General features: G+C 37.0%; 2 protein-coding genes across 11 annotated transcripts in view; one reads left to right on the top strand and one right to left on the bottom strand.

Annotated features, from left to right (window-relative positions):
* The window catches only part of mesh (sushi domain containing 2 mesh), a 373145-nt gene extending 372398 nt beyond the window's left edge, over positions 1-747 (top strand). Inside the window, exon 21 of the mRNA XM_090395295.1 lies at positions 507-747. Coding sequence (XP_090251421.1) covers positions 507-597 — 91 coding nt within the window. The 3' untranslated portion in view covers positions 598-747. The remainder of the gene's footprint in view (positions 1-506) is intronic.
* LOC150104711 (GTP-binding protein 8-like) overlaps positions 1-26773 on the bottom strand; it is a 147274-nt gene that overhangs the window by 13901 nt on the left and 106600 nt on the right. For 5 of the 10 annotated variants that reach the window (XM_090395298.1, XM_090395299.1, XM_090395300.1 and 2 more), the window contains exon 7: positions 13234-13350. In XM_090395298.1, the coding sequence (XP_090251424.1) occupies positions 13234-13350 (117 nt within the window). Of the gene's footprint in view, positions 1-4401; positions 5236-13228; positions 13351-25396; positions 25541-26773 lie in introns of those variants that run through there. The other 5 variants (XR_016548546.1, XM_090395304.1, XM_090395306.1 and 2 more) reach the window with 5 other exon arrangements.

Below are 26773 nucleotides of genomic sequence, written 5' to 3'. Positions count from 1 at the left end.
GACTGTAGAAGGAAAGAGCCCATGAGGCAGACCAAGAATTTCATATATAAATAACATAATGATACTAACTGGCGCTAAGAGTTATGAAGAGATGAAAAGGAAGTCACAAGACAGGATGTTGTGATGTGCTGCTATATTTACCAATTTTCGGATTGACGCACCAAAGAAGAAGAAAGGGATTGTATTATTCTGTATTAATATACATTATTTTCGCATATTTGCAAATACTACTGTATTTGTAGAAGTACATTAGCAGCATTTCAGATTTTACTAAGCACTGAGTGTGCTATGAATTATCACATAATAGAATTTTAAACAGTTAGAAAATGATGTTTTTCATTTGTTCATTCAAACGAAAGAGTATTATGTAGATTTGCTATTCTCAAATCTTTATTTAAATAATCTAGATCTAGTCTGAAGAACTAATTTTATATTTATGCTCATGGTAAAATAGGTATGTGTCTAACAATTTATATATATATTTATTTATTTTTTTTTCTTTTCAGTCCACCACATGTTTATATGTCAGAAATAAAAGGGAGAGAAGAAAATGGAGATAAAGCAGAAATTAAGCAAAAGTTGAAAACAGATGTTTGATTTTGTATTTATTTATAACAAAAAATTCACAGAATGCCAAGTCATGCTACACAAATTTTATGAAATTATTCTGTTCAAATTGGAGTTAAATATATTCTATGCTATGTAAAATATGCAAACAAATGAATAAATTCCTATTTATATATAAAATATATTTTGACATTGCACATATTATTTTTTTTCTATACCTGTCCTATACTAGTTCATCATCATCAGTGGTCCTAACAGGAAGGACATGGGCGCTTAAGTGCCCACGACCTTCCAACTATTCTTGAACTTTGCAACCATAACTCAAGGATAAGGTGGTTAAAACTGAGAACTTTATTATTAAGAGACCATACGATTTAATGAATAAAATACAAATTGCCAACCAGTTTCACTAGCTACTGTCTAGCATTATCAAGGTTGTACTGGTGTAAATACAAATGCACCAAGTTACATGAATACAGAAACGTTAGTATCTGTGAGGCCGTTATATTTGATAATTCTTGTTTGGAAGTGCGCATGCGTTAGTCAGAATCTGGTACATGACCACGTGCTGTGTGCTTTTTTGCGTATTGTAGTTCTGTTAAGCTGAGAGAATTCATGAGATTTTTCCATATGTCTTTAAGAATAGCATCCTGATTTCTATTTAAATTGCTGCCTGTGCGTAGCACCACTGCTAATTCTTTAAAAGTTCTTTGTCTGTAATCATCCTTGATGTAAGGCATAGAACTGTTTTTCCAGTCTATAACGTGATTGGATGTCGAAAAATGGTGAGCTAAACCTGATGTGATTATTCTGTTGTGATTTACGTCTTCCACATGTTCTTTCTGTCTTATTTCAAAATCACAACAGAATAATCACATCAGGTTTAGCTCACCATTTTTCGACATCCAATTATGTTATGGACACTCCCACATGTCCCTCATCTTCCAAGTCAGAACCACATGGTCACCCTCTCCAACTGGTGGGAGAGACGTCATCTCACCCACTATCAGCTCCCCTGATGCTATGACCAAATCCAAAACTCTTATTCCCTCCATTACATGCCACCCGAGACATCTGTCCTTCAAGAATTCTAGAAATTCCATTCTCCCATTGCCACATGCATCACCCTCTTCCCAATCTATACTGCTGTAGCCAAAATCTCCCACAACAATCACTCCTCCTACACCTGCTCAACCGTCCAAACATTCCCTGTTCCCACCCTCCGTGCTCCCCGCCAATAGCAACACCCCACCAAACATCCCGTCTTGCCCATCTCTACCTCACATCATATGCTTTCAAAATTATTAATGTCACTGCCTTCCAGAGCCTCCACTCTAAGAGGACATAGGTCGTCACTTATCATAAGTAGTACTCCACCACCACGCTTTCCCTTTCTGTCCTGCCAAAAAATGCTGTACCCTGCTACTTCTATTCCTGTTATTATATCCTCTTCTGTCAACCATGTCTCAGTGATCCCAATAATCTTTGGCAAGGCTGATGCTATCAGCACCACCAATTCTTCTCCTTTATTCCGGATTTTCCTGGCATTAGTATAAAGCATGAAAATGCCACTATTTCTATACCCAGCATTATCCCCCTCTAGACTCCACTGTGCTCACTGCTACCTGATGTTGTCCCCTTCTCCCAAGTACCCTTTCCCACAAGAGGTCACCCCTGCTACCCATATCAGGCATTCTAGTTTCCCCTGCATTGACACACTGACTGGTTCAGAACAGCAATCTCTCTATATGCCTACGTCCTTCCTCATTCAAATGCAAGTGGTCTCTCGCATACAATTCTTCTCTGTCCTCAAATGCCCTCCAAGCATCCACATATTCCAATCCTCTCTTCTGACACATTCTAGCTATTATGTTATTCAATATGACTGCTCTTCTGCTCAGCTCATCACAATCATACACAACACGCACTCTATCTTACCTCTCTGCGTCTTCTTTCGTACTACCTAAAGCAAGAATCTCATATCTCTTGCTGCCCAATTTACATTACCTCTCAAGTCATTTGTTCCTACCATCACAATCATCTCATCCACCCTTTCACCTCCTCTTAATTGCCATAGCCACACCTTCTATTGTTCCTCCAGGCAAACACTCCTCATGCATCCTATCTTGCACACCACAGATCATTGAATCACTGTACATTACACCTCTTACCATTCCCTCTCTCCTCTTCTATCATTCCCATAACTCTCTCTCATTCCCTCTCTTCCACTTATTCTATTCTCTCCTCTTCTATCATTCACATAACTCTCTTTCATTCCCTCTCTTCTACTGTTCCCATTCTCTCCTCTTCTATCATTCCCTGTCTTCTACTGTTTCTATACTCTCCTATTCTATCATTCTCAAACCCCTCTCTCCTACTGCTTCTATACTCTCCTATCATTCCCAAAACTTTCTCTCACTCCTACTCTGATTCGCCTTGCTTACATCTCTTCCATTCTCCTCATCTCGTTCACAAGATATTCCACCTCCTCTTTCAGCTCATCTGTACCTTTCTGCAAGTTAGTTACTCTTACTTGCCACTTTTTTACCCAATCAAAACCATCTCCATAAACTTCACAGTCATTCAAGCCTTCCACACTCCCGACTCTTATTTTCTCATTCATACTTCACTCGTCATTCTCTCCTATCACACTACTCGTCTCCCGACATTCATTTCCCATCCCTGAAGTAACTAGGTCGGTTACTGATATATCCAATTCATTAATTTCCTCCCACTGTCTGCATTTTGCGCATATATGCACTCTCCCTTCTCTCACCCACCACATATCCAACTCCTGGGAAGCATACATGCTGCAATCACTGCATGCCAAAAGTCCTTTATTATATTACATATAATAGAGTTCTTAAATGTTGGAGGAGTCGGTTACATGCCATTTATGATTGCAATTGCATCTGCCATCATTCCTTACTGCCAAGTACCTAACTACTAAACTAATTGCCAAAAAATATATATGAACACTGTATCACAGATATATATATAAAACTATAATCAACTAAACTAGATAGTGAAAACTTATCTTCTCTTCCACTGCAATGCTGCCAACTATGACCCGGGCTTCTCAGTAACCCAATGAAACTCCAAAAGCAGAACCACTAAATAACACTTGTGTTACTGAGAAAAAATGCAGCACAATTCACAAAAGAAGTCACACTATACACCATTTAAAAAGCACTTTTCCCTACCACCACTCAAATCGCTTGCCACATGCTTCAGTGACCTTGTAACACACTTTCTTTGTCCACATTTAACAGTATGTTCTAAATTTTGCAGTAATTTGAACAGTAAAGAACTTTCTTCTCATGAACCTCTATCTCTTTGTCCAGTGTAGTAGTAGTAGTAGTACTGTGCACCAGGTTCGTAGATCTTAGCAAAGTGATTGCTCATTACATGAACAATCACATCTGCTTCTGCCATGAGGATACCATATGCATTCAGTAAAATTATTCTTCTGCATTCTCTTTCTTTTACTTGCAGCATAACAATAAAATTCTTTTGGGTTGCCTTTAGCTTGCATAGCCAATTTCCTTTCATACTTCAACTTAGCTTTGCATACAATGCAATAACATGTAACTTTGCTTCATGACCTTTTATTCCATTTTGTTCTTTTACTGAAGAGAGGACTTTTAGTTTTTGGAGTTTGGAAATGTTACTCTAATTCTTCAATCTCCTTTTATTTTTTTTAAAACACCTGGAGTAAAAAGATGGAATAAAAAGTCATGAAGCAAAGTTACATGTTATTGCATTATATTGATTGTATTGAACTTCAATTTGATTACATCTGTTTAGTATGAGGAGAAGGGGGGGGGGGGGGTATTCACTATATACAGTTAATTTAATTTCAGACTTCTGAAGGAGTAGGTGTCTAAGTGGACAAAAATCTGGGTTGATTTTAACGTGCATAAAAATGAATCCGTCTCTGTTTTCAAAAAGAGGCAAGCTTCTGGAAAGTAATTATGGATTATCTGTCATGCAAATAACATCATGAGACAATTGCTTAAATCCCATGCCCAGTGCAAATGTGTTAACACCATGGCACCATAATTAGAATGTAAGAACTAAAATGTGAAAAATAAATCCTCCATTTTTATTTATTTTATAGCATCATACACTGTAAATTATGGCTGTTTTCCCTCATAGGAACTAGATGTACATTTTCATTAAGCAATAAAAATACTATATCTGAAACAACAGGAGGTTTAACAGTCAGAATCAGTTCCTTATATTCTGAACTAGATATGTTCTATATTTTAAACATATCATTTTTGTCATTTCATGTCAATAACACAACATTTTAAATATTTCCAAAAAAGAAAACATTTATACAGTACAAAAATATTATGATGAACAATGACTTAATTATCATAATGGCCTTCCTTTTTTGTGCATTACCTCTACAGTCCTAGTTGTCAATATTTGTAATATATAACCATATGAGTCTTGTTTATAATGTTTTTAATTTTTTTATTATTATTTTTTCTTGCTAGAATAGTAGCAATTAGTTTTAAACCTTGGCAACAGCTTACATCATATTTTGGTACCAAATATATAAATACTAACTCAACTGATATGTATCATCATAATTTATCATTTCTTATGATGCTTGCAATGAAAGCCTGTAGGTAGCCAATCCCCTCCATGGTCAATGCACTGAAATTTTAAAAAGAAAAACAGAAGCATGTAAGCAATTATTCGTGCTGCAGAATGAAGAAAGCAGTGAATCCTATAACAATTCATTAGTATTAATTTTTGTTTTCGAATATAATTATATAATAATAATAACCTTACTTGACATAATGATATTTAGTTCACCTAATGCTGATATATCAAAAGAAGTTATTTGACAACTACTGAAATCTCTTACTACATTAAAAACTTTACAATTTTTGTGAAAAAAAAGTTCCTATAAAGTACATTTCAGAAGTCCCCTTGAATTACTGGATATAACTATTGAAGCAATATAGGCCATTTCTGTTTGTTGTTGAGCACTTGATGGCCTTCATTTTTGGTGTAATGAAATTATGGATTATGGTGACCTAGTACCTCCATAGTCCAGGCTATTTAAAACTTTTGTGCTGTTACAGGATATTTTTTGATGTTTTGGATTTATAATTATTTTGTGATGGAGATGACACTAAGTTTAGTTTGGGTTTGCTGCCACTTGGTCTCACCATCAATTGAAACAGTCCTATCATGTTAAGAGCCTGATAATGCTAATTTTTTTTTTTTTTTTTAAATGCTGCATGGAGGTATCTCTCACTACATGCTAGCTTTCTTTATACACATTAGTCTGTTCTGATCAGATCCCTCCCCCCCCCCCCCTCCAGAAGAATATTGCAAATGGGAGGGACCTGTTTTCCGATTCTAATATGACGGATATAGGCTGTTTAAGTAGCCCATAATTTCTTCCTCAAATCCTGGCCAATTAATAAGAATGTCATCAACACAATGGAGTCAGATTTTTGGTCAATTCAGCAGTTTTCTGAAATTGGTCTTTTGAAGAACTATGAATAAGTTTGCCAAAAGCAGGCAAAGTGATGAGCCCATAGTTAAAAGCTCCTTCTGTTTATATCTAATACCAAACTGAGAAAAACTGTCTGAGTAGTGTTTGTATGGTTTGATGGTATCAGGAGGAGAGAGAGAGAGGGGAAGGGATGAACAGTTCATTTCCAGGAACTTCTGTGAACAATATACCAAGGTTTGCTAAGCAGCTGGATGTTTCCAATATTAATTGCTTTGTCTTCTCAATGAAATAAAAAAAGTGTTTTTTTTCCCTACATGTAGAGCTATTAACCTTGATAAAATCTGAAAATATTAGAAGTTGTGAGTTGCTGTCATCCACAACAAAGATTGAGAAACATTAGGGAAAAAAAAAAATCTTATCTTGTAAGGCTACTGCTTTGTCTTTGTCAGCCCAGGTAATAATCTTATTATTACCTCTAGAGTGGATTATTTACCTGGGCAGGCAAAGCAGTAGTCATACAAGAGAGAATATTTTAGAAAGATTTCCTTAATGCTACATAGCCTCTCTACTTATCATCCCCCCTCTCATCTTATCTAACTTCAAACTCAATTAAAGTCAATAAATTGACTGATAAAATCTCCAGTTGGGAGAAAGAATTAAAGAAAAAGTAAAAATTTTTCATGCTCATCCATCTAGATTATATGGTCTTCCCAAGATTCATAAACAAGGTGTTCCATTAAGGCCAATGGTAGATTGTATTGGCTGTCCCACATATAACGTTTCTAAATACTAGTCGATTTATTATTATCTTCATTTACTGGAAAATTTACATTTAGAACCTTCAGATATTTTGTGCAGTGCTGATATAGTATCTCTTTTCACAAGCATTCTTATGACAGATGCTTTAAATTAACTTAAACAACATTTTCTTCCTGATATTATAAATATTTTGACTTGGTAATCCACTCTGGTTATTTCAGTATACAAGACAAATTATAACAAGTTGTGCAGGAACAGTTATGAGTAGTCCTATCTCTCCTCCTCTTTTCAATTACTACATGGAGCATTTTGAAGATTTCTCCTTAAAGACATTTCTACTAAATCTACAGTGTGATACAGATATGTAGATGATATTTTTGAAATATGGAAAGGTTCACATATTTAAAACTATTCATTCCAAAAATAAATATGATTCATCTGAGAATTCAATTTGCCTTAGAAGAGGAGAAAAGCGATCAACTACCTTTTTTTTTTAAGATAATACTTTAATTTTAAATCAACCAGATGGTAGTTTACAGTTTTCAGAAAAGAAACTCATGCTGTTGTTATCTTAGTCAAAAGGATGGAACCATTAAAACCTTATTACACTGTGCTCATAATATTTATTCCAATGAAGACATTTTACAGCAATAATTGAATTATATCCAGCCATCTGTCGTGGAAACAGAAAAGTAGATTCCTTACAGAGTGGTTATATAAGGAAAGCAATGAAGCATTTCTACTCTGACCTAGCTTAAGTAGATCTGATGGCCTTCGGTTATTCTCTTTATGGACTATTTCACATAAGTTTAAGTTTCCATCTTTAATTTTCTAAACAATCAAACAGTTCATTAAGTAACTGCCAACCAGTACCGTCGACAAGGTGAAGCATAGAGGTAACCTGCCTCACAGCGCAGCTTAATAAGGGCACTTGTTCAGCCATATTGTGGTAGGCGGCGGCGCTATGCTAACAGGAATTATTAGTGTAGTGACGCTGCACTAATAATATGCCTGAAAACTTCTTTCCGCACTTGCTATGCTAACAGGAATTGTTAGCGTAGCAAGTGTGGAAAGAAGTTTTTCCAAGCTTAAACTGATTAAAAATTATTTGCGAACAGCAATGACCGAAGAAATATTGGTTGGTCTAGCAACTATATCAATAGAGGTGGATATAGCTTATAATTTAAATTTAGAAGAGCTTATAAACAGTTTTATTGTGCAATTATCCCCGTAGAGCAAACATTTAATTACTATTATTATGTAATTGTTTTGCATTAATGTTTCTCTTGTAATAAAAACAAAAGAGCAATTGGAGATTTTCTTATATTTTTGTCTTATAATCCATCAGGGGCGATATTTAATTGTTTGCCTCAGGGCACGATCTAATCTGGTGACAGCCCTGCTGCCAATAGTTAGTTGCTAAGTGCATATAATTATTTAATTATACGTATGAGATACTGTTGCAATGAAAAGCATATGTCCATCATATCTTAGGTACACACAATTGGGATATTTGATAAGAGAGGAATAAACTTGGTTTAATATAAGTCCTTGAGGTTTATTGCACTAGGTGGATTAACATTTCAGAAGCCTCCATAACTATGGCAAGCAAAATCGGCCATCTCAGTTTGTTGCCCGTGCACTTGATGTCGCCTGTCATATGTTTTCTTTGCTATGTTGTGCCATGTGGATTTCTCAAGAGCAGCCTATTTATCTGAAGTTTGTTTTCATTTTTTTTGTTTTTTACCAGAATACACACACACACACGAGTGGTCCCAAGACCTATGACACAATAGTGCCATGTGTAGACAACTGGTTAGAAAGGAGACAGGAATTTGTTGATGTGTTTCTTGGAGACCTGATGGCTGTAATCATTCGGGAAAACATCATGGGGACAAGTGTTCCAAAGAGCAAAGGTGCAGGGAATGAAGAAGGATAGAAGTTGGTGCAATAAGTTAGGAGTCAAACTGTATATGGCTGTTGACCAGCAGCCTCTTGTGTTCATACATGGTTAGAGGAAAGTGAAAGAATGGTAATGACCAGTTCAGTGGAGCAGCACCCATTGACCTATAGAAAAGGCATGATGCAACAACTAAGTGTATATGGGAAAGTGACTGGAGGGAGTCAGTGAGAGACAGGGCAGTCATCAATTAAGCAAAATGCTCTCCTCTGAATACAGTCAAGCATTCTGAGGGAGGATCTAATTGCACCACCCCTGGTGCAACTAGGTCCTTTGTAGATTGGATATGAGAGAAGATCACTGATGGCTAAAAGGAAGAGTGTAGATAAAAGCACAGAACCCAGGAAGTAGACCAGCACTGATTGAAAAATCTGATGATAGGAAACCATCTGCCATGACCAAATAAACAACTGGAGAGGAAGTTGGCAGTCCATTCACAAAAGTGAATTAATTGCCTGCACCCTCTTGGTTTAAACAGATATTTTACTTAAGAAATTATATTCTTGTTTTAATCCTATGTCCAAGCATGAAGTAACTTCAAGACTAGTCTACTTGTATATAGAGGCTTTTATTAGGTGCTGTAGTATCTCATGGCACCAAAGCATTATGGAAGCATTACCGTTTCAACTTTTATTAAGGACTCGTCCCTGAGAGCCAGTCTCGACAAGATACAAGGCATAACGCATAACGGTACTGACTTGATGGGTGAAGCATAAATGCTTTTCATATTCCCCTTTGTCTGAGAAGAAAAGTTCTTTGAGTAGAGAAATTATTGAGCTTTAAGCTCGCCCTGAAAGGGCAGTGAGATTAGCTGTGTTCAGCTGAGCATAGAACTGATTTGGGTCTTTTGTATTTGCAGAAATCTGCTTCATTGTAGTCTGAAGCTTGCTTGATCAGTGGGTTCGGATGATTAATTGTCTTGATGAAGAACTTTTCAGCTAGGTCATGAAGGAGGGATGTGATGTAGGGAATGTTGACTTCTCTGTTAATCTGGGAGTTTCTGATAAACCATGGGGCATCTAAGCTCATTCTCCATTTGTTCTGTATTCTTTGTAGATTTTGAATATTTGTGTTCGAGGTATGACTCCATGCAGGAGATGCGTAAGTGATGACTGGGTGTATTACCATCTGGTATATGAATAGTTTGTTCTGAGTATCCAGTTTACTTTTTCTGTTGATCATGGGGTAGAGCTGTGCTATTACTTTGGATGTCTTTGAACTTATATGTTTGATATGACTGGTGAATTGTAGTTTTTTGTCGAGAATTACACCGAGATATTTGACTGTATTCTGCCATGGGATCTTAACTCCTAGTAAACAGTATGGCTTAACTCTTCTGTGGGTTTGCTTGGATCCTCCAGTCCAACCATTTCTCTAGTGTGTGAATACTGTTTTGGAGTCTTTTGATAGCTAGTTTGGGGCTGAGAGATCTTGCAAATAATGCAGTATCATCTGCATATAATGCAGTGATTGCTGAGCTTGGGTTTTGAGGGATATCAGCTATAGATAGAAAACAGCAAAGGGGGGGGGGGCAGGAGTGAGCCCTGCGGCACTCCCATCGGGCCCTTGCGTCTGGTTGACACAGTTTAGATTATTTTGACTTGCATGAATCTGTCTTTGAGGTATGAGTGAATTATTTTAACTAGATTAGTAGGCATATTGAATGTGATGAGCTTGTAGAAAAGACCCTGATGCCACACCTTATCAAAAGCCTTTGCAGCATCTAAAAAGACTGCAGCTGTGTGAAGGTTCTGGTTGAAGCCTTTGGAGTTGAATTCGATCAGCCTGTGGATCTGTTGAACGGTGGTGTGGTTTTTTCTAAATCCAAACTGCTCATTTGGAATTATACCTAGTTTATCCGTTTCTGATTGAAGCCTTGTAAGGATTACTTTTTCTGCGATCTTTCCAAGGCTGGACAGAAGACTGATAGGTCTGTAGCTTTCAGGGAGCTGGGTGTTTTTTTCCAATCTTTTTGATTGGCGCTTCCGCTGTCTTCCATGTTAAGGGAAAATACTTAAGTCTGAGGATGGCATTAATTATGTTGACTAGATGTCAAATGGCTTTTCTGAGAAGTAGTTTGATTATTTTGTTTGTGATTCCATCTGAACCTGGAAGATACAAGGGTTAAATCAGTAAAAATTAATATTTTTCATATCCAAGTAGAAAAAAAGGTGTATCATGTTATTCCTAAATACACTGGATGAGAGATAGTTGAGGAAAGTTCTTCCACTTAGTTACAATGTATATTATACTATACTTTAGTATATTATACTTTATATATTTTTATATCCTTTAGTTTTTTCCTCCCGATATCTCAGCCCTATTTCAGTTCACAATGAACTCAGGCTATTTCGTTTGGCAAGGAAAGTTCTACAAACAGATAGAGGGGACAGCCATGGGTTCACCACTTTCCCCACCCTTGGCCAATTTCTTTATGGAGACATTTGAAGAGAAAGCCTTAAACTCCGCCCCACAAAAACCCACTATTTGGCTTCGTTATGTGGATGATGTGTTTGCTATTTGGCCACATGGCTCAGACACACTCCACTCCTTCCTAACACACTTAAACAACCAACATCCCAGAATCCAGTTCACCTTAGAAAAAGAGGAAAACAACACCCTCCCCTTCCTAGACACTTCAATCACCCGCTAGCTTGATGGATCTTTGGTTTTCTCTGTTTACAGAAAACCCACCCACACTGGCAGATACATTCACCAGCAATCCCACCACCCCCCCTCACAACAATATGGGGTGATAAAAACACTATATAACAGGGCAAAATTAATCTGCTCAGATGACAAGGCCCTGACTATTGAACTAAACCACATCCTCAACACTTTCTTAGCCAATGGCTATAACCCCAAGAAAATCCAAAAAATACTAAAACCTAATAACCACAACCCCCCCTCTCCCCCTCCACAATAAAGACTACACCAAGTCTATCACTATCCCCTACATCCAGGGCACCTCTGAAAAAATAACTAATATCCTCAAAAAATATGACCTTACTTCCTGTTACAGACCATATAAAAAGTTGGCATCCCTTATCCGCTCTACCAAAGACCAACCACTTCCCCTAGACCTACCTGGTGTATACCAGGTCCCTTGCAGCTGCAAATTGTCCTACTTTGGCCAAACAGGCAGAACAACAAATATCAGGATTTCAGAACACCAAGACTACATCCGGTTTCACCAGTACAGCCGCTCTGGGTTGGCAGACCATGCCTTAGATACCCACCATAAAATTCGTTGGAAGAAAACAAAAATAATCCATCGCAGCAAGTTTAAATACGAAAGATTGTTCAAAGAATCTTCAGCAGCTCTAAAAAACGTTCCTAACCTCAACAAATTTGGGTGCATGAAACTGCCCCAAATTTGGGAGACTTTCATTATGAGAACTTCAGCCCAACGGCCAAGACTACCAAATTAGCCCGCAAGAGGGCACCATTAGGACTTTAGGAACAGAATTAGTTTATTACTTTCTTCCTCATTTGCTTTGTTAGTTCCTTAGTGCACATACCATATCTTTATGTTCCCGAAGATGGCAATGTGACATTGCCGAAATATAGAAGTGATTCATTAAAGTATCTTTAATTAATATACTTCATATGCGTTGTGAATTCCGTAAATTAATTACCAGTTATCCTTTAGTATTATATTATACTATAGACAAGAAATTATATTCTTATTGATTGTGAAGTTATTTCATGCTTATGCTTAGCACTGGGTAGAGGATTAACACAAGAATATAATTTCTTGCTAAATATATATTGTAACCATGCAGAAAAAAAATCTCCGCAACTATCTCTTATCCAGAGTATTTAATAATAAGATAATAGACCTTTTTTTTTTTTTTTTTTTTTTTTGCTTGTATAAGAAAAAGATGTTATGTATTTAACCTTAGAAAGAGAAGTTGTCCAGTTTGCCTCAAGAACTCCTGAATCACTTGGTACTAAGCATGGTACAAAGTTGTGAGAGCTGCATCGCTGTTTGCAGTTGACACATTCTATACTAAAATGTCTCTCTGCATAGTTTTCTATAAGCACTGTACATTAATTCCTTAACTATGTGCTTACAAAATTTGTAAGTTTTGCCAAAAACATGTTGTAATTTAATTTGTATGAAATTTATAACACATTTTTTGTGTAATATAATTTATTGTACGCTGGCAATAAATTTATGTCCACGTTTGGCTGTAGTCATGGAAATTTTTTCATATATGGATAAAAATGTAGTTCGTTTACCTTTTTGGTCACCAGTGTACAAGCATTATTTGTTACATCCACAAAAGCCTTTTCTGCACATAAATAAAATATAAATATACAATAATAATTCTGCTTTTTTACAGGCACAATAAAAATGGACACTGTAAATGCCATATATATTACAATATTGATACTAGTAATTTGTTTTTGTTTATTCATAAAACAATGAAATAAATAACAGAGATATTATTTACCTTACCAAAAATTGCTGAGGAAAGCAACAGGATAACTTAAACTCATCTCTAAGCTTTTGAAAGGAAAATATATTATGTAATCTCCGAGAAGTAATCGCTTTGTCTATTTTGGTCAGAATCACCTGCAAAAACATGGAAATGCCATTCACTGTAAATTTCTGGAATAAAAACTACATGGAACTGAAACAGCAATAAATAATTTAGTGATTAAAATTAATTAAATACAAACTGAAGTTTTGCCAGCTCAACCTAACATTATCAGACGTACTATTACAATACACAATAGGGAAGACGAGGAATGAAATGACCTCGAGAACAAGATCAATAGCATGCATGGGGGGCAACAGTGCCACTCTTCATGGTAATATTCTGTTATTAATGCTCATGGGAAGATAGAGCATCAGAATCAAATTCCTGATATGTAACCTCAAGGGGATATGATAGTACTACATGAAAAATTAACATCATTACTAACTTCCTATCTACAATTTTCCTCCAAATCAGTCTGTTACCTGTCAAGACTCCAATATTATCATATCTTATATTTTTATCTCCTAAGGCACTTTTTACCATATCAATCCACCTATATCTTGGTCTTCCTCTGGATCTTTTTCCTGGTAGAGAACAATTGTTTTGCTAATCTTTTCTCGCCCATTCTGTTTAAGTGACCATGTCAAGTTCTTTCCTAATATCCTCGTTTTTAATATGATATAGCCATCTGTTCATGCCCCTAATCTTTCTCAGTACTCTCATAATTGCGGTCTCTAGTCTTTGGTCGAGTGTTTTACTTCTGACCCAGCTCTCAGATCCATAAGTTAAAATTGTTTGCACACTGTCTTGTATACAGCTAATTTAGTGTTTTGACTAACTTCACTCTTATTTCATATAAATTTCTTCAGTTGACTTCATACTATGCCAGCTTTGTTGATTCTGTTGTCTATTTCCATATTTAATTTACCATCTTCACTAAAAATCGTGCCTAAGAAGCTGAAATGTTTCACTTGTTATATAGGGTTCTTCATTCACAATTATTATTATTATTATTATTGTTCCGGGAAACTCCAAGGAGTCGACAGACTCATCGAGGGAGGCCCTAACATCATGTCTGGAACAACTATTCAACATTCACATAGTATCTATCATATCTTGCCTTGAACTCATTCACGGTCGTAGCACCCACAACAGACTCTGGAAGCTTATTCCACTCATTCACCACTCTCCAAGTAAAAAACCTCGCTCTAACACTCTAAAAAACCTTGTCAACCACGCTCTTGCCCAGCTTCCATGCATGGCCCCTAGTCCTCCCACCACCAGTCATATTTTAAAAAATATCTTCTGGATCAATCTTATAAAAACCCTTCAGTAATTTGAATGTCTCAATCATATCACCCCTCCTTCGCCTATCGTCCAATTTCTGCAACCCACAAATCCTCAACCTATTCTCATAAGGTTCATTCCACAGACCTGCTATCATCTTGGTCACTCGTCTCTGGATCCTCTCCACTTCCTCCCCATCACGAAGAAACCCTGGTGCCCATAAATGGGCACAGAAGTCCAGATGGGGTCTTATCAAGGCTTGATACAGAGGAACATCAACTTACTTCTCTCTGCATGTTAAAGTATTTTTCATAAGCCAAGTGATTTGGTGAGCTGTTTTAGTCACTTCCGCAATGTGCCCCCTAAACTTCAACTCCCTATCCACCAGCACTCCCAAATCCCTGGCCTCATCAATCTCCTGGAGTACGGTTCCACCAATGCGATATACTGCTGCTATTCTTTTCACCCCAAAGTGCATAACCTTACACTTTGCCACATTAAATTGACATCCATTTTTTCTAGCCCAATCCTCCAAACTATCCAAATCATCCTGTAAAATTTTGACATCCTGTGCACTCACAATTGCTCTACCCAACTTTGCATCATCAGCAAACAAGTGAACACTTCCTCTCAAATCCTTTCCAATATCATCGATGAACAAATTGAAAAGCAGTGGTCCAAGAACAGAGCCCTGCGGCACTCCACTAGTCACAAGACGTCTTTTTGACTCCACTCCCGAATAAACCACTCTCTGGTATCTCTCCTTCAACCACCCTCCTATCCATCTTACCAATCATTTATCTATCCCCATCTGCTCCAGTTTACTGATTAGTGTTCCATGTGGTATCCTGTCAAAGGACTTGGCAAGGTCCAGTAGTATCACTGTAAACCCATTACCCCTATCCAGTTCAGCCGTCACTGTGTTATAAAACGTGAGCAAGTTACCGAGGCATGATCTACCCTTCACAAAACCATGTTGTCCCCCATACAATATCCCATTTTCATCTATCCAATCCTGTCTTCTTTTCTTGACTAATTTCTCTAAGACCTTGACAATGATTCCTGATATGCTAATCGGTCGGTAATTTACAACAGTAGTCTTGGAACCTCCTTTATGCAGTGGAACTATTTTCCCCTCCTTCCACCCGCTCGGGACTAACCCAGACCCGAGACTCAAATTAAACAAAATGGTCAAGGGTACTGACAATTCTTTAGCTGCTTCTCGTACTACACGAGCTGGTATACCATCCAATCCCACAGATGTATTGACATTGAGGTTATGCAATAGACTACTCACCTCCACTTCATTCACCACAATTCCCGTATAATCTACTGGTTTATTCGTTTCTGCAATGTCACCACCTGGATGATATATGCTTGCAAAGTGCTCACTCAGTAACTCAGCTATCTCAACTGATTCAGTTACCTCCCTACCATAGGCATTCCTTAAAATCATTCTGCCATGTACATTTTTCCTTTTACTTGCTATATATCTAAAAAACTGTTTAGGATTCTCTTTAGCCTGCATGGCCAATGTTCTTTCGTAATCCTTTTTTGCTTTTCTTACCACACTCGTCACCCTTCTGGCCTGTGCTTTATACCATTCATGTGCCTGCTGGTCACCTTTCTCCTTAAATTCCCTCCATAGTTGTTTCTTTTTTTGCAGCTCAAGCTTAATGGTGTTATTCATCCATTTAACCCCTACTTGATTTATTATTCGGACTCTAGGTATACAGTCAGCCATTGCTTCATGCAAGCACTTCTTAACTACCTCCCATGCACTATCAACTTCTAGTCCTTGCAGTTGTACATGCCATGGCACTGAGCCAATCAAACTCCTAAGCTTGTCATACTTTCCAGCCCGATAATTCCACATGTACCCTGTCTTAATTGAAAATTCTACACCTTTAGCCACCTCCCAAGTCAAGACCCTATGATCACTCTCACCGATTGGTGGCAATATGGTCATATTTGTTACAGCCAAATCCTCAGATGTAATTACTAGGTCAAGCACTCTCTGACCCCTAGTATTTTCCATTACATGCTGTCACAGATAGTTATTCCTTAATAACTGCATAAAATCCAATTCCTTCCTCCCGTGTGTCCTCTCCTCACTCCAATCAATGCGACCATAGTTGAAATCTCCCATAATAATCACCCTCCTTTCTTCTATTTGCTTGTGCATACTGTCACCACCATCTTTTCCATCACCTGGTCTATAGCAGCACCCAATTGTATATTTAGTTCTGCTAGCCACAATCTCACACCAAATGGCCTCAAATGTGCTCTTTTCTCTATCCTGCAATTCAACTTCTATTCTCCTTGGCTGTAGCTCATCAGCTATTATCAACAATACTCCATCCCCATTTTATTCTCTCTGTCATTCCTGAACACACTATACCCATCAAATTCAATCCCACTAGCTATATCATCTACAGTCAGCCATGTTTCACTAATACCAATAACCTGTGGTCTGGAAGTGCCAACCATGGCCAAAAACTCTTCCTTCTTGTTCCTAATACTCCTAGTATTAGTGTACATGAATTTAAGACCCCCATTAGCCCCAATCCTACCTTGATGCCTTATATTAACTATCCCACTCTGGTTTGTTGTCCTTATTTGCTCTAGCATATTATATTCATTCTTACATTCAACTGCCTCCCTAAGGACTGTATATCTATTCCCACCCCCTCCCTTAACAAATCTAATTTCGCTGAATTTGCACATCCACTACATTCAGTAACACTTTCTCAAGTCTTCTTACACCATAACCATTCAAATGCAAGCCATCCATCTTATATAGATCCTTTCGCCCATCAAACTCACTCCACACATCCACAAATTCTACACCACTCGTCATACATAACCCACGCATAAAGTCATTCGCAATTATGGCCCTCCTTTTAAGCATTTCACTGTCATACCGTGGCAAAAGACTAATCATTCTAACTCTCTCACTCTTTTCTTTTGCTACCTCAAACAATTCATTCAGGTCTTCTATCATTTCCATTTTATCTCCTTTCAAATCATTCGTACCTGCCACAACAATCATTTCTTTCACCCTTTCCTTTTGCTCTCTAATAGACTCAGTTACATCCTTTATGGTCGCACCAGGTTGGTACGATTTTGTCAAATCCTCTACTAACACACCTCGTACTAACGAGTCTCCATACAGCACTCTATCCTTCATTTTGTTCATGTTCACATTCATACGCCTATTTTTCCTGTCATACCTTTTATTATTGGTTGGTTCATTCAGTCGACTTTTGTTCATGCACTCTAGCTGCTGTTTTGCCCTTTCTATCGCACCATTCAACAACGCGATCTCACTCAATGCATCTATCTCATCTTTTTTATTCTCTGATAAACCATTAATACTATCATTCACACTTTCTACATTCACACTCTCATAATTCTCATGTACAGCCTTGCCGTTTCTTGTCATATCGCTATTTTCTTCATTCTGAAGTTTGACAAAATTATCACACTCACGATCCGAAATACACTTCAATTCCTCATTCTCCCTACATTTTCTACACACATTCAATCCTTTATTATTATCTACTATCCACACTCCACACTACTATTACTATCCACACTCCACACTACTATTACTATCCACACTCCAACCGCACATTTCACAGCTAGTACACTGACTCATTTCTTTTATACTACCGTTCTTTGATAAAGATGGCGAAACATCATTACTGGCCGCCATATTCCTTCGTACAGGTGCCATAATGATTGCAACGTGTTTTATCAAATAATAAGTTATAACACACCAAAAACACACACAAACAGACGCACTAAAATACTCAAGGCAAACAAAACTATGCAATATTAAGTAATTTTATCAACGATAACTGAAAATAATACTTATCTTATCAGGAGCTTGCACGAACACTACACACTACAATATAACCTCGAACTCCTTGTCATTGATCAGGTGCTCACCTCCATCACGCACTATATTTGAATCTTTAGCAACAATACCTTCCTCAACGTCTACGATAAATTCACAATGCAGTTGATATTTTCAATGCTTCTGCCTACAGTGGTATCTGAACTAATAAAAACTGTGCTCGTTCGGATTAGTGAATTTTCATTGCAGTGCAGCCACTGTAAGACCTTTATACTTCCATACTTGAGTTCTTTATCGTCTAGTCAAATATGATCTACTCCTGCTGCCTTGCCACATTTCAGGCTTTTGATAGCTTTTTCTACTTCAAGTATGGATATGTATTCCTGACATGCATGCCTGGTCAGTGTTTTTTACCACTGTGCTATCACTGCTTGTTTCATTTAACAATTTTTCGAAGTTTTCATATCACCTTTATCATCTCCAATTCCTTTTACATCACTCTTTCCTCCATTTCTGAGCTTCTTCAACAAACTCCAGAATATCTTGCCACCTTCTTGATATTTATTTTCTATGTTCTTACCAAAGTCTTCCCATGACTTTTGCTTAGCTAGTTTTACACATTGTTTGGCTTCTTTACATTTGTCTCTGTATTTTCTAAGAGCACATGCTGACTTATTTGCCAGGAACTTTTGATATGCTTTGTTCTTTTCCTTCACTGCCTCTCTGGCTGAATCAATCAGTGTTTTCTTCAGGGCTTGTCACTGAATCTCCAAGGTTTGGTTCCTGTTCTCAAACTCGTTCATTTTTTTTTTTCTTAAATAATGTTTATGTATTTTAGTCTACAGTTCATTTTTTTGAGAGCTGCTCAACTTTTATTCGCTTTAAAACTTTCCTACATGTTCTTCTTTTCAATATGAAATTCAATTTTATCCTGCTCAAGACTAAATAGTGATCACTTCAAATTTCAAATCCTCTGTGCACTCTGGTGTCCTGCACTAGGGAGAAAACATCACTATCAACAATAACATAGTATATGAGACTTTTCTTATTTCTTGCCTCTTCTCTCCATGTGAATTTGTGCACATTTTTATGTTGGAACATGGTGTTAGTAATAACCAGTCCATGTCCAGAGCAGAAATTCAAGAAGTATTTGCCATTATTATTAGCTTTGCTCTTTTCTCCAAATTTTCCCAAAATATTTTTGTATATCTGACAATCATTTCCTACTCTGCTATTTAAATCCCTAACAAGGATCAACTTTTCCTTTTTCATTGTGTCAGTTGCTTTCTCTAAGCCTCAAAAAATTCCTCCACTTCTACCTTAGTAGAACATTCTGTGGGATCATAGGCACAAATAAGTCTCATTGTCATGGCATGTTGAAGTTTCAAAAACTCCAACATGAATCTTGTCAAAAAGTAAGAAATACCATAACAGTATGCTATTTTCTGGCTAAATTTAGTGTGTGTGTGTGTGTGTGTGCATGTGCGCACACACACACACGCACACATCACAAACATACACAGGAAAATAGTTGTGTTACTTTTTCTTAAACCACAACATATTTCTACACTGAAATCAAGCTAATCACATGTACTCTTCTATCGACAAGAATAGTATTAAATAATCTTGTTAGCCAAGAAAGATAAAATATGTTCTTGGACCTTTTAATTACAAAAGGTAATATAATAGTTCTTGGTAAGTAGCCAGGTGGATAGCATCTCTGCTTTGTAATCAACAGACTGGAGAGATTAATTTGCACTACAGCACATATCTCATCTCATCTTCTTTATACCCTCTTTTACCTTGCGGTGTCGAGGGTCCATTGATCATTGCACCTCAATCCGTTTACAGGATAAGGTGGTCAGCCCTATGCCCCAGTATATCCTATGGCCTGTAGTGTTAAGTTCTCAAGGTTAGTTTGTCTGCTTTGCGGGATGAAAAATCCCAGAATAAACTGGGGAAAAAACCCTGCTGTCCACACCCAAGACTGGCTAACTTGGCTATGGTTGAGGAAGATCCTTCAGCTCCTCACGTCACCGACGGAAATCGAACCTAGGACACTCCTTCCCCAGGCATATGGTTGAGAAGCGCATAACCACTAGGCTAACCGTGCACATATGTTTCTAAAAATCTTGGTGCATAGTTTTCCAGTGTGAGACCACTGTCGGGCTTATTGGTAGTTAATCAAGTGATGTAAACTTGACCAAATTTGTCCTTTCGAGGGAGAAATCTAACCCTTAGTCCACAAGACTAACGTGTTATAGGTTTCTAACCATTTATCTTCTAACCAGGGCAAACAACGAAAAGTCAGCTACTGGAACAAATCTGAAAATAAACCCCAACTCAACATCACCAGAGTTAAAGATCGGTACTATCAACGTAAGAAGCCTGAATGGCACAGAAATGGAGCTAGCTGAGGAATTAGATAAGTACCAGATTGACATAATAGGGGTGACTGAAACAAAAAAGACCAAAACTGGTGAGATCTTTCTGAGCAATAAATACAAAATGTTATATTCAGGCAATGACAATCAAGGAAAAGGAGTAGCCATAATATTCAACACAAAATACGAGGCTAATCTTCTTGAATGGCAGTCAGTCTCAAGTAGAGTAATGTGGGCAAATATGAGAATGGGGAACTGGACAATGAGACTTATTTGTGCCTATGGTCCCACAGAAGGTTCTACTAAGGTAGAAGTGGAGGAATTTTTTTAGGCTTTAGAAAAAGCAACTGACACAATGAAAAATGAAAAGTTGGTCCTTGTTGGGGATCTAAATAGCAGAGTAGGAAATGATTGTCAGACATACAAAAATATTTTGGGAAAATTTGGAGAAAAGAGCAAAGCTAATAATAATGGCAAATATCTGTTGGATTTCTGCTCAGGACATGCACTGGTTATTACTAACACCATGTTGAACATAAAAATGTGCACAAATTCACATGGAGAGAAGAGGCTAGGAATAAGAAAAGTCTCATTGACTATATTATTGTTGATAGTGATGTTTTCTCCCTGGTGCAGGACACCAGAGTGTACAGAGGATTTGAAATTGGAAGTGATCACTATTTAGTCTTGAGCAGGATAAAATTGAATTTCATATTGAAAAGAATAACATGTAAGAAAGTTTTAAAGTGAATAAAAGTTGAGCAGCTCTCAGATGTGAACTGTAGGCTAAAATACACAAAGATTATTGAAGAAAAAATGAAAGAGTTTGAGAACAGGAATCAAACCTTAGAGATTCAGTGGCAAACTCTGAAGAAAACATGGATTGATTCTGCCAGAGAAGCATGTGGTGAGGTTATCTGTAAGGATAAAAAAAATTAGAACTCCATGGTGGACACAGGAAGTTAAAGAGGCAGTGAAGGAAAAGAAGAAAGCATACCAAAAGTTCCTGTCAAATAAGTCAGCGTGTGCTCTTAGAGAATATAGAGACAAATGCAAGAATGCTAAACACTGTGTAAAACTAGCTAAACAAAAGTCATGGGAAGACTTTGGCAAGAATATAAAAAATAAATATCAAGAAGGTGGCAAAATATTCTGGAGGTTGTTGAAGAAGCTCAAGAATGGAGGAAAGAGTGCTGTAAAAGGAATTAGAGATGATAAAGGTGACATGAAAACGGGAGAAAAAGATATCCTTGAAGTACGGAGTAATTACTTTGAAAAAACTGCTAAATGAAACAAGCAGTGATGACAGCACAGTGGTAAAAAAACACTGACCAGGCATGCAGTCAGGAATACATATCCATACTAGAAGTAGAAAAAGCCATCAAAGGCTTGAAATGTGGAAAGGCAGCAGGAGTAGATGATATTCGACCAGAAATGCTGAAGTATGGTGGTTTAAGAGTCTTACAGTGGCTGCACTGCATAGTTCAGAAAGCCTGGACAGAGGGACGAATTCCCGATGATTGGAGTAGAGCTCTCATAGTACCCATATATAAAAAGGGAAATAAAACTGCATGTGAGAATTACAGAGGTATTTCCCTACTGAGTGTTCCTGGCAAGATCTATGCAAGTATACTTGAGAAACGGTTGAGAAGAATTGTGGAAGAAAAGCTTGGTGAAGAACAAGCTGGATTCAGGCCAAATAGAGTCTGTCAGGATCAGATCTTCACTTTACGACAAATAGTTGAGAAAGCATGGGAATATAACAAAGATGTGTATTTAAGTTTTGTCGATCTGGAAAAGGCCTATGACAAGGTGCCAAGAGAGAAGCGATTCAATACGCTGCAGTTATATGGTGTCAATGGGGCATTATATCAAGCAATACTTAGTCTTTATTTGAGTTGTAAGTCAGCAGTTAGAATTGAAAGAAGTACAGGAAGATGGTTTAATGTTAAATCTGGTGTGAGACAAGGATGTACATTATCCCCTCTGTTATTCATTATCTATATGGATCACATTATGTAGGAAAGTGGTATTAAACATGATATCAAAATTGGAGATGTTAATGTCAGCTCTTTGCTTTTTGCAGACGATGTTTACTTCTAAATAAATCTGCTACAAGTCTGCAAGATTCTCTGACTAAATTGAATAGCTGTTGTAATAGATATGGTATGAAGGTCAGCAATAAAAAGACAAAGACAATGAAAATAGGCAGAATCATTGAAAATGTCAACTGTGTTGTGAATGGAGGACCTGTGGAACAAGTAAAACATTTCAGCTATTTAGGCACGATTTTTACTGAAGACGGTAAATTAAATATAGAAATAGACAACAGAATCAGCAAAGCTGGTATGTGGGAAGTCAATTGAATAAATTCATATGGAATAAGAGAGAGATTAGTCGGAACACTAAATTAGCTGTATACAAGACAGTATTGAAACCAACTTTAACTTATGGATCTGAGAGCTGGGTCAGAAGTAAAACACTTGACTAGAGACTGCAGATATGAGAGTCCTGAGAAAGATTAGAGGCGTGAACAGATGGCATCAATGGCATATCATATTAAAAACGAGGATATTAGGAAAGAACTTGACATTGTCAGCATCCAGGAATGCGTTAGCAGAGCTAATCTCAGGTGGTATGGTCACTTAAACAGAATGGGCGAGGAAAGATTAGCAAAACAAGTGTTCTCTGCCAGGTTGGCAGCAAAACAACCCAGAGGAAGACCAAGATATAGGTGGATTGATACAGTACAAAGTGCTTTAGACGATAGAAATATAAGATCTGATAATGTTGGAGTCTTGACAAGTAACAGACTGATTTGGAGGAAAATTGTAGATAGAAATTAATAATGATGTAATTTTTTTCATGTAGTACTATCATATCCTGTACACCCCTTGAGGGTACATGGCAGGAATTTGATGATGATGATGAACCATTTATCATGGGAAGGAAATCACTCTTTCATTACTTAAGATAGACAAAAATATACATTATACATCACAAGAATTATATTTTTGTTTTTATCCGTGTGTGTGTGTGTGAGAAGAGCTGAATCCATAATACACATGCATGCATGTGTGTGCATGCACGTGCACACACACATCACACTCTCCTCTCTGCTGTGTATAATTTATGGTTATTATACACACACACACACACACATAATATACTGCTCAATATATAGAATCCTATTACAGTGGATAAGGAGAAAGAAGAAATTTTTTCTTTCCGTGCAAACCTAATAATACAGTTTTATTAAGTTTGCAGATTGTACTCTACAGGAAATATATGAAGGGAGCTGTTTCAGACAATATTAGAAGGAATGATTGAAGACAATGAAAAATTTCCTCTGTGAGTTTAGTAGCCACTACATGTGTTTTAACATATTTAGTGGAGAATGATACATCCATCCAATCAATGAGTACTCTTCCATATTTGAAGTGGTGTGTGTGTGTCCCTAAAAGAGAGCAAATATTTCCATGTTCACTGTTCATCAAAACTAATGCCAATTCTGATGTTAAACTAAATTCAGAAAATCAGAGGACATGTAATTGAAATAAGGTGAGCAGTGCCTAAAGAAGCAAAAAGCAAATCTTGGTTAGGAAAAGTAGGTGTAGCTTTGTAGAATGGAAATCAACATCACTGAGAATGGACTAAAGCCAACATACTTGCAAAATGAATATGGCAGGTTTAAGTTCCAGCCTTTTTCAACAGGTAATCTGTTTCTTTGCTTGACTTTACATGGTTGTTATATAAGTTAAGCTGAAACTATAGGGTATATACAGTAATATATCCCCAATATATACAGTAATATATTATTTACTAAGCCATAAACATAGACAATTTCACCCAACTCCTATGAATCATGGATTCGGCAGTATTACCCACATACCATACCACTACTAGAATCCTTTTGGTTACCCACAGCAGAATAGGTGGCTAAAAGGTTATTTGTTAATTGGCCTGGAATCCTCTGAATTCCTCATATATGCTGAAAAAAATGGGGATAAAGTAAATATGGTCTTTGTTCTAGAGTAAAAAATATGCTTTAAAATTTAACTGCCATCTAGTGGTGCCTTGCACTTCAGATGTTTGGCCTTTCTGAAAGATTTAGACACCACACATTAGCCCCTGTCTACATAATTTTACTGCTGGCTGGAGACATATCCAAGTCCACAGGTGTGAACATCAGCTCTATCATCATTTTAGACTTCTAAGGTTTAGCGCTTGACACAGCAATCTTGCAAACTTTGTGAAAAAGTGAAAAAAAAGGCCACACTCCATAAATTCATAATTTATATCTGAATAGACATAAGGGAAAATCAGAGCATACTGAGGAAAACCAACCCATGATCACCCAAATGCTGCAGAGAAAAACTCAATGCTGAAAAAAAGAAAATAAACAGTAAGTGAGGAGGCAAATATACGATCATCATTGTGATCAATCTAAGTACATGTACAACAATCACTGTGTATGTATATATGGATTGGTTTTTATATATTCACTCATAGTTTATCTTCTTCTCCTTGTTCATTCTCTCACATTTTGTAAATTTTTTATATTATTTTTTTTTCATTATTATATTTATTTTTAGGTCCACCTACCATAATTATCATTATTATTGTATCATCATTATCATCCTTCACCAGGAGATTTAAGTCCATCTTAGGATAGCAAAAGCTTTCATACATTCATAATTTATACCTCAACTTACAGGAAGGAGAAACTAACCCCATAGCCACTCAATGCTGGAAAAGAATAAAAAAATACTGAAAAAGAAAAGTAACAACAGCTGAGTCACATTACATAATTAACCACCTCTATGTGGATTGACTTCTGTGTATCCACTCACAGTTTATACTCATCTTCCTTTTCTTCATTCTCACACTTTTTTTTTTAAATTTGTTGTATTTTTTAAATGCATATTTATAAACAAAGAAATAACAGTAGTAACATGATCAATACTGCACTTCTAAATTAGATAATCATTATATATAAATTTTAATTAATATATCCTCTGGCCATAACAATTATCCACTTCATTCTTCACTGCTTCTATAATCCACTGATGAAGGCCATTCCACATATTCTTATCCAAAGTAAAATAAAATCTTCATATATTGGTTCTAACTGTACAGTTAGCCTAGTGGCTATGTGCTTCGCAACCGTATGCCTGGGGAAGGAGAGTCCTAGGTTCGATTCCCATTAGAGACGTGAAGAGCTTAAGGATCTTCCTCAGCCATAGCCAAGTTAGCCGGTCTTGGGTGTGGACAGCAGGATTTTCCCCACCCACCCCAGTTTATCTGGGGGTTTTTCATCACGCAAGCAGGGAAACAGACCCCATGAACACACATGAATACAGTCATGAATATTGCCCTTAGGGGATGCAGTAGAGGAGTGCAAACTAGCTGCATTAATACACCAGTAAACCCATCATTAGGAGGGGAACTCAACCCATCTAAGACGGATGAGAAGGATAGGATAGGAACTGTATTCTTTACTATCTTTTTATTATATCCCGCAATAGAAACTCATTCACCCAAGCTGCTGGCTTACTTGGAAATGTGGACAACATATTCACTTTTCTTAATTGTCGAAAACGAAGCAAAACAGTGCCCATAAACTTTTATGAACTTCGCATGGATTTCTTCTGGCGTTAAACCTTCTTTTACAAAGACTTTTATAACTGCACGATACTCAATTTTATCCATATCAAGGGATACAGACAACACTTCTGCTTCAGACAGCTGTATAAAACAGACTACTTGATAGAATGACTTGCAATTTCACATGGATGCTTATGACAAATGTACCAACTTAGAAAAAAAAAAAATCTTGCTGATAGTACTGCCGTCTATGGTCGAGAACTTTTCAGACCACCCTCATATATATATATCATAATCATCAAACTCCTGCCATGTACCCTCAACGTACATGGCAGGAGTTTGTTGTGCAGGATATGATAGTACTACATGAAAAAT

This window comes from Typopeltis vanoorti, chromosome 7 (assembly GCF_054136105.1).
Source record: "Typopeltis vanoorti isolate ZY-2024b chromosome 7, IOZ_Tvanoo_1.0, whole genome shotgun sequence".
Classification (NCBI taxonomy): domain Eukaryota; kingdom Metazoa; phylum Arthropoda; class Arachnida; order Uropygi; family Thelyphonidae; genus Typopeltis; species Typopeltis vanoorti.
The sequence above is the reverse complement of the archived record's forward strand: the minus strand, read 5'-3'. Positions and strand labels throughout refer to the sequence as shown.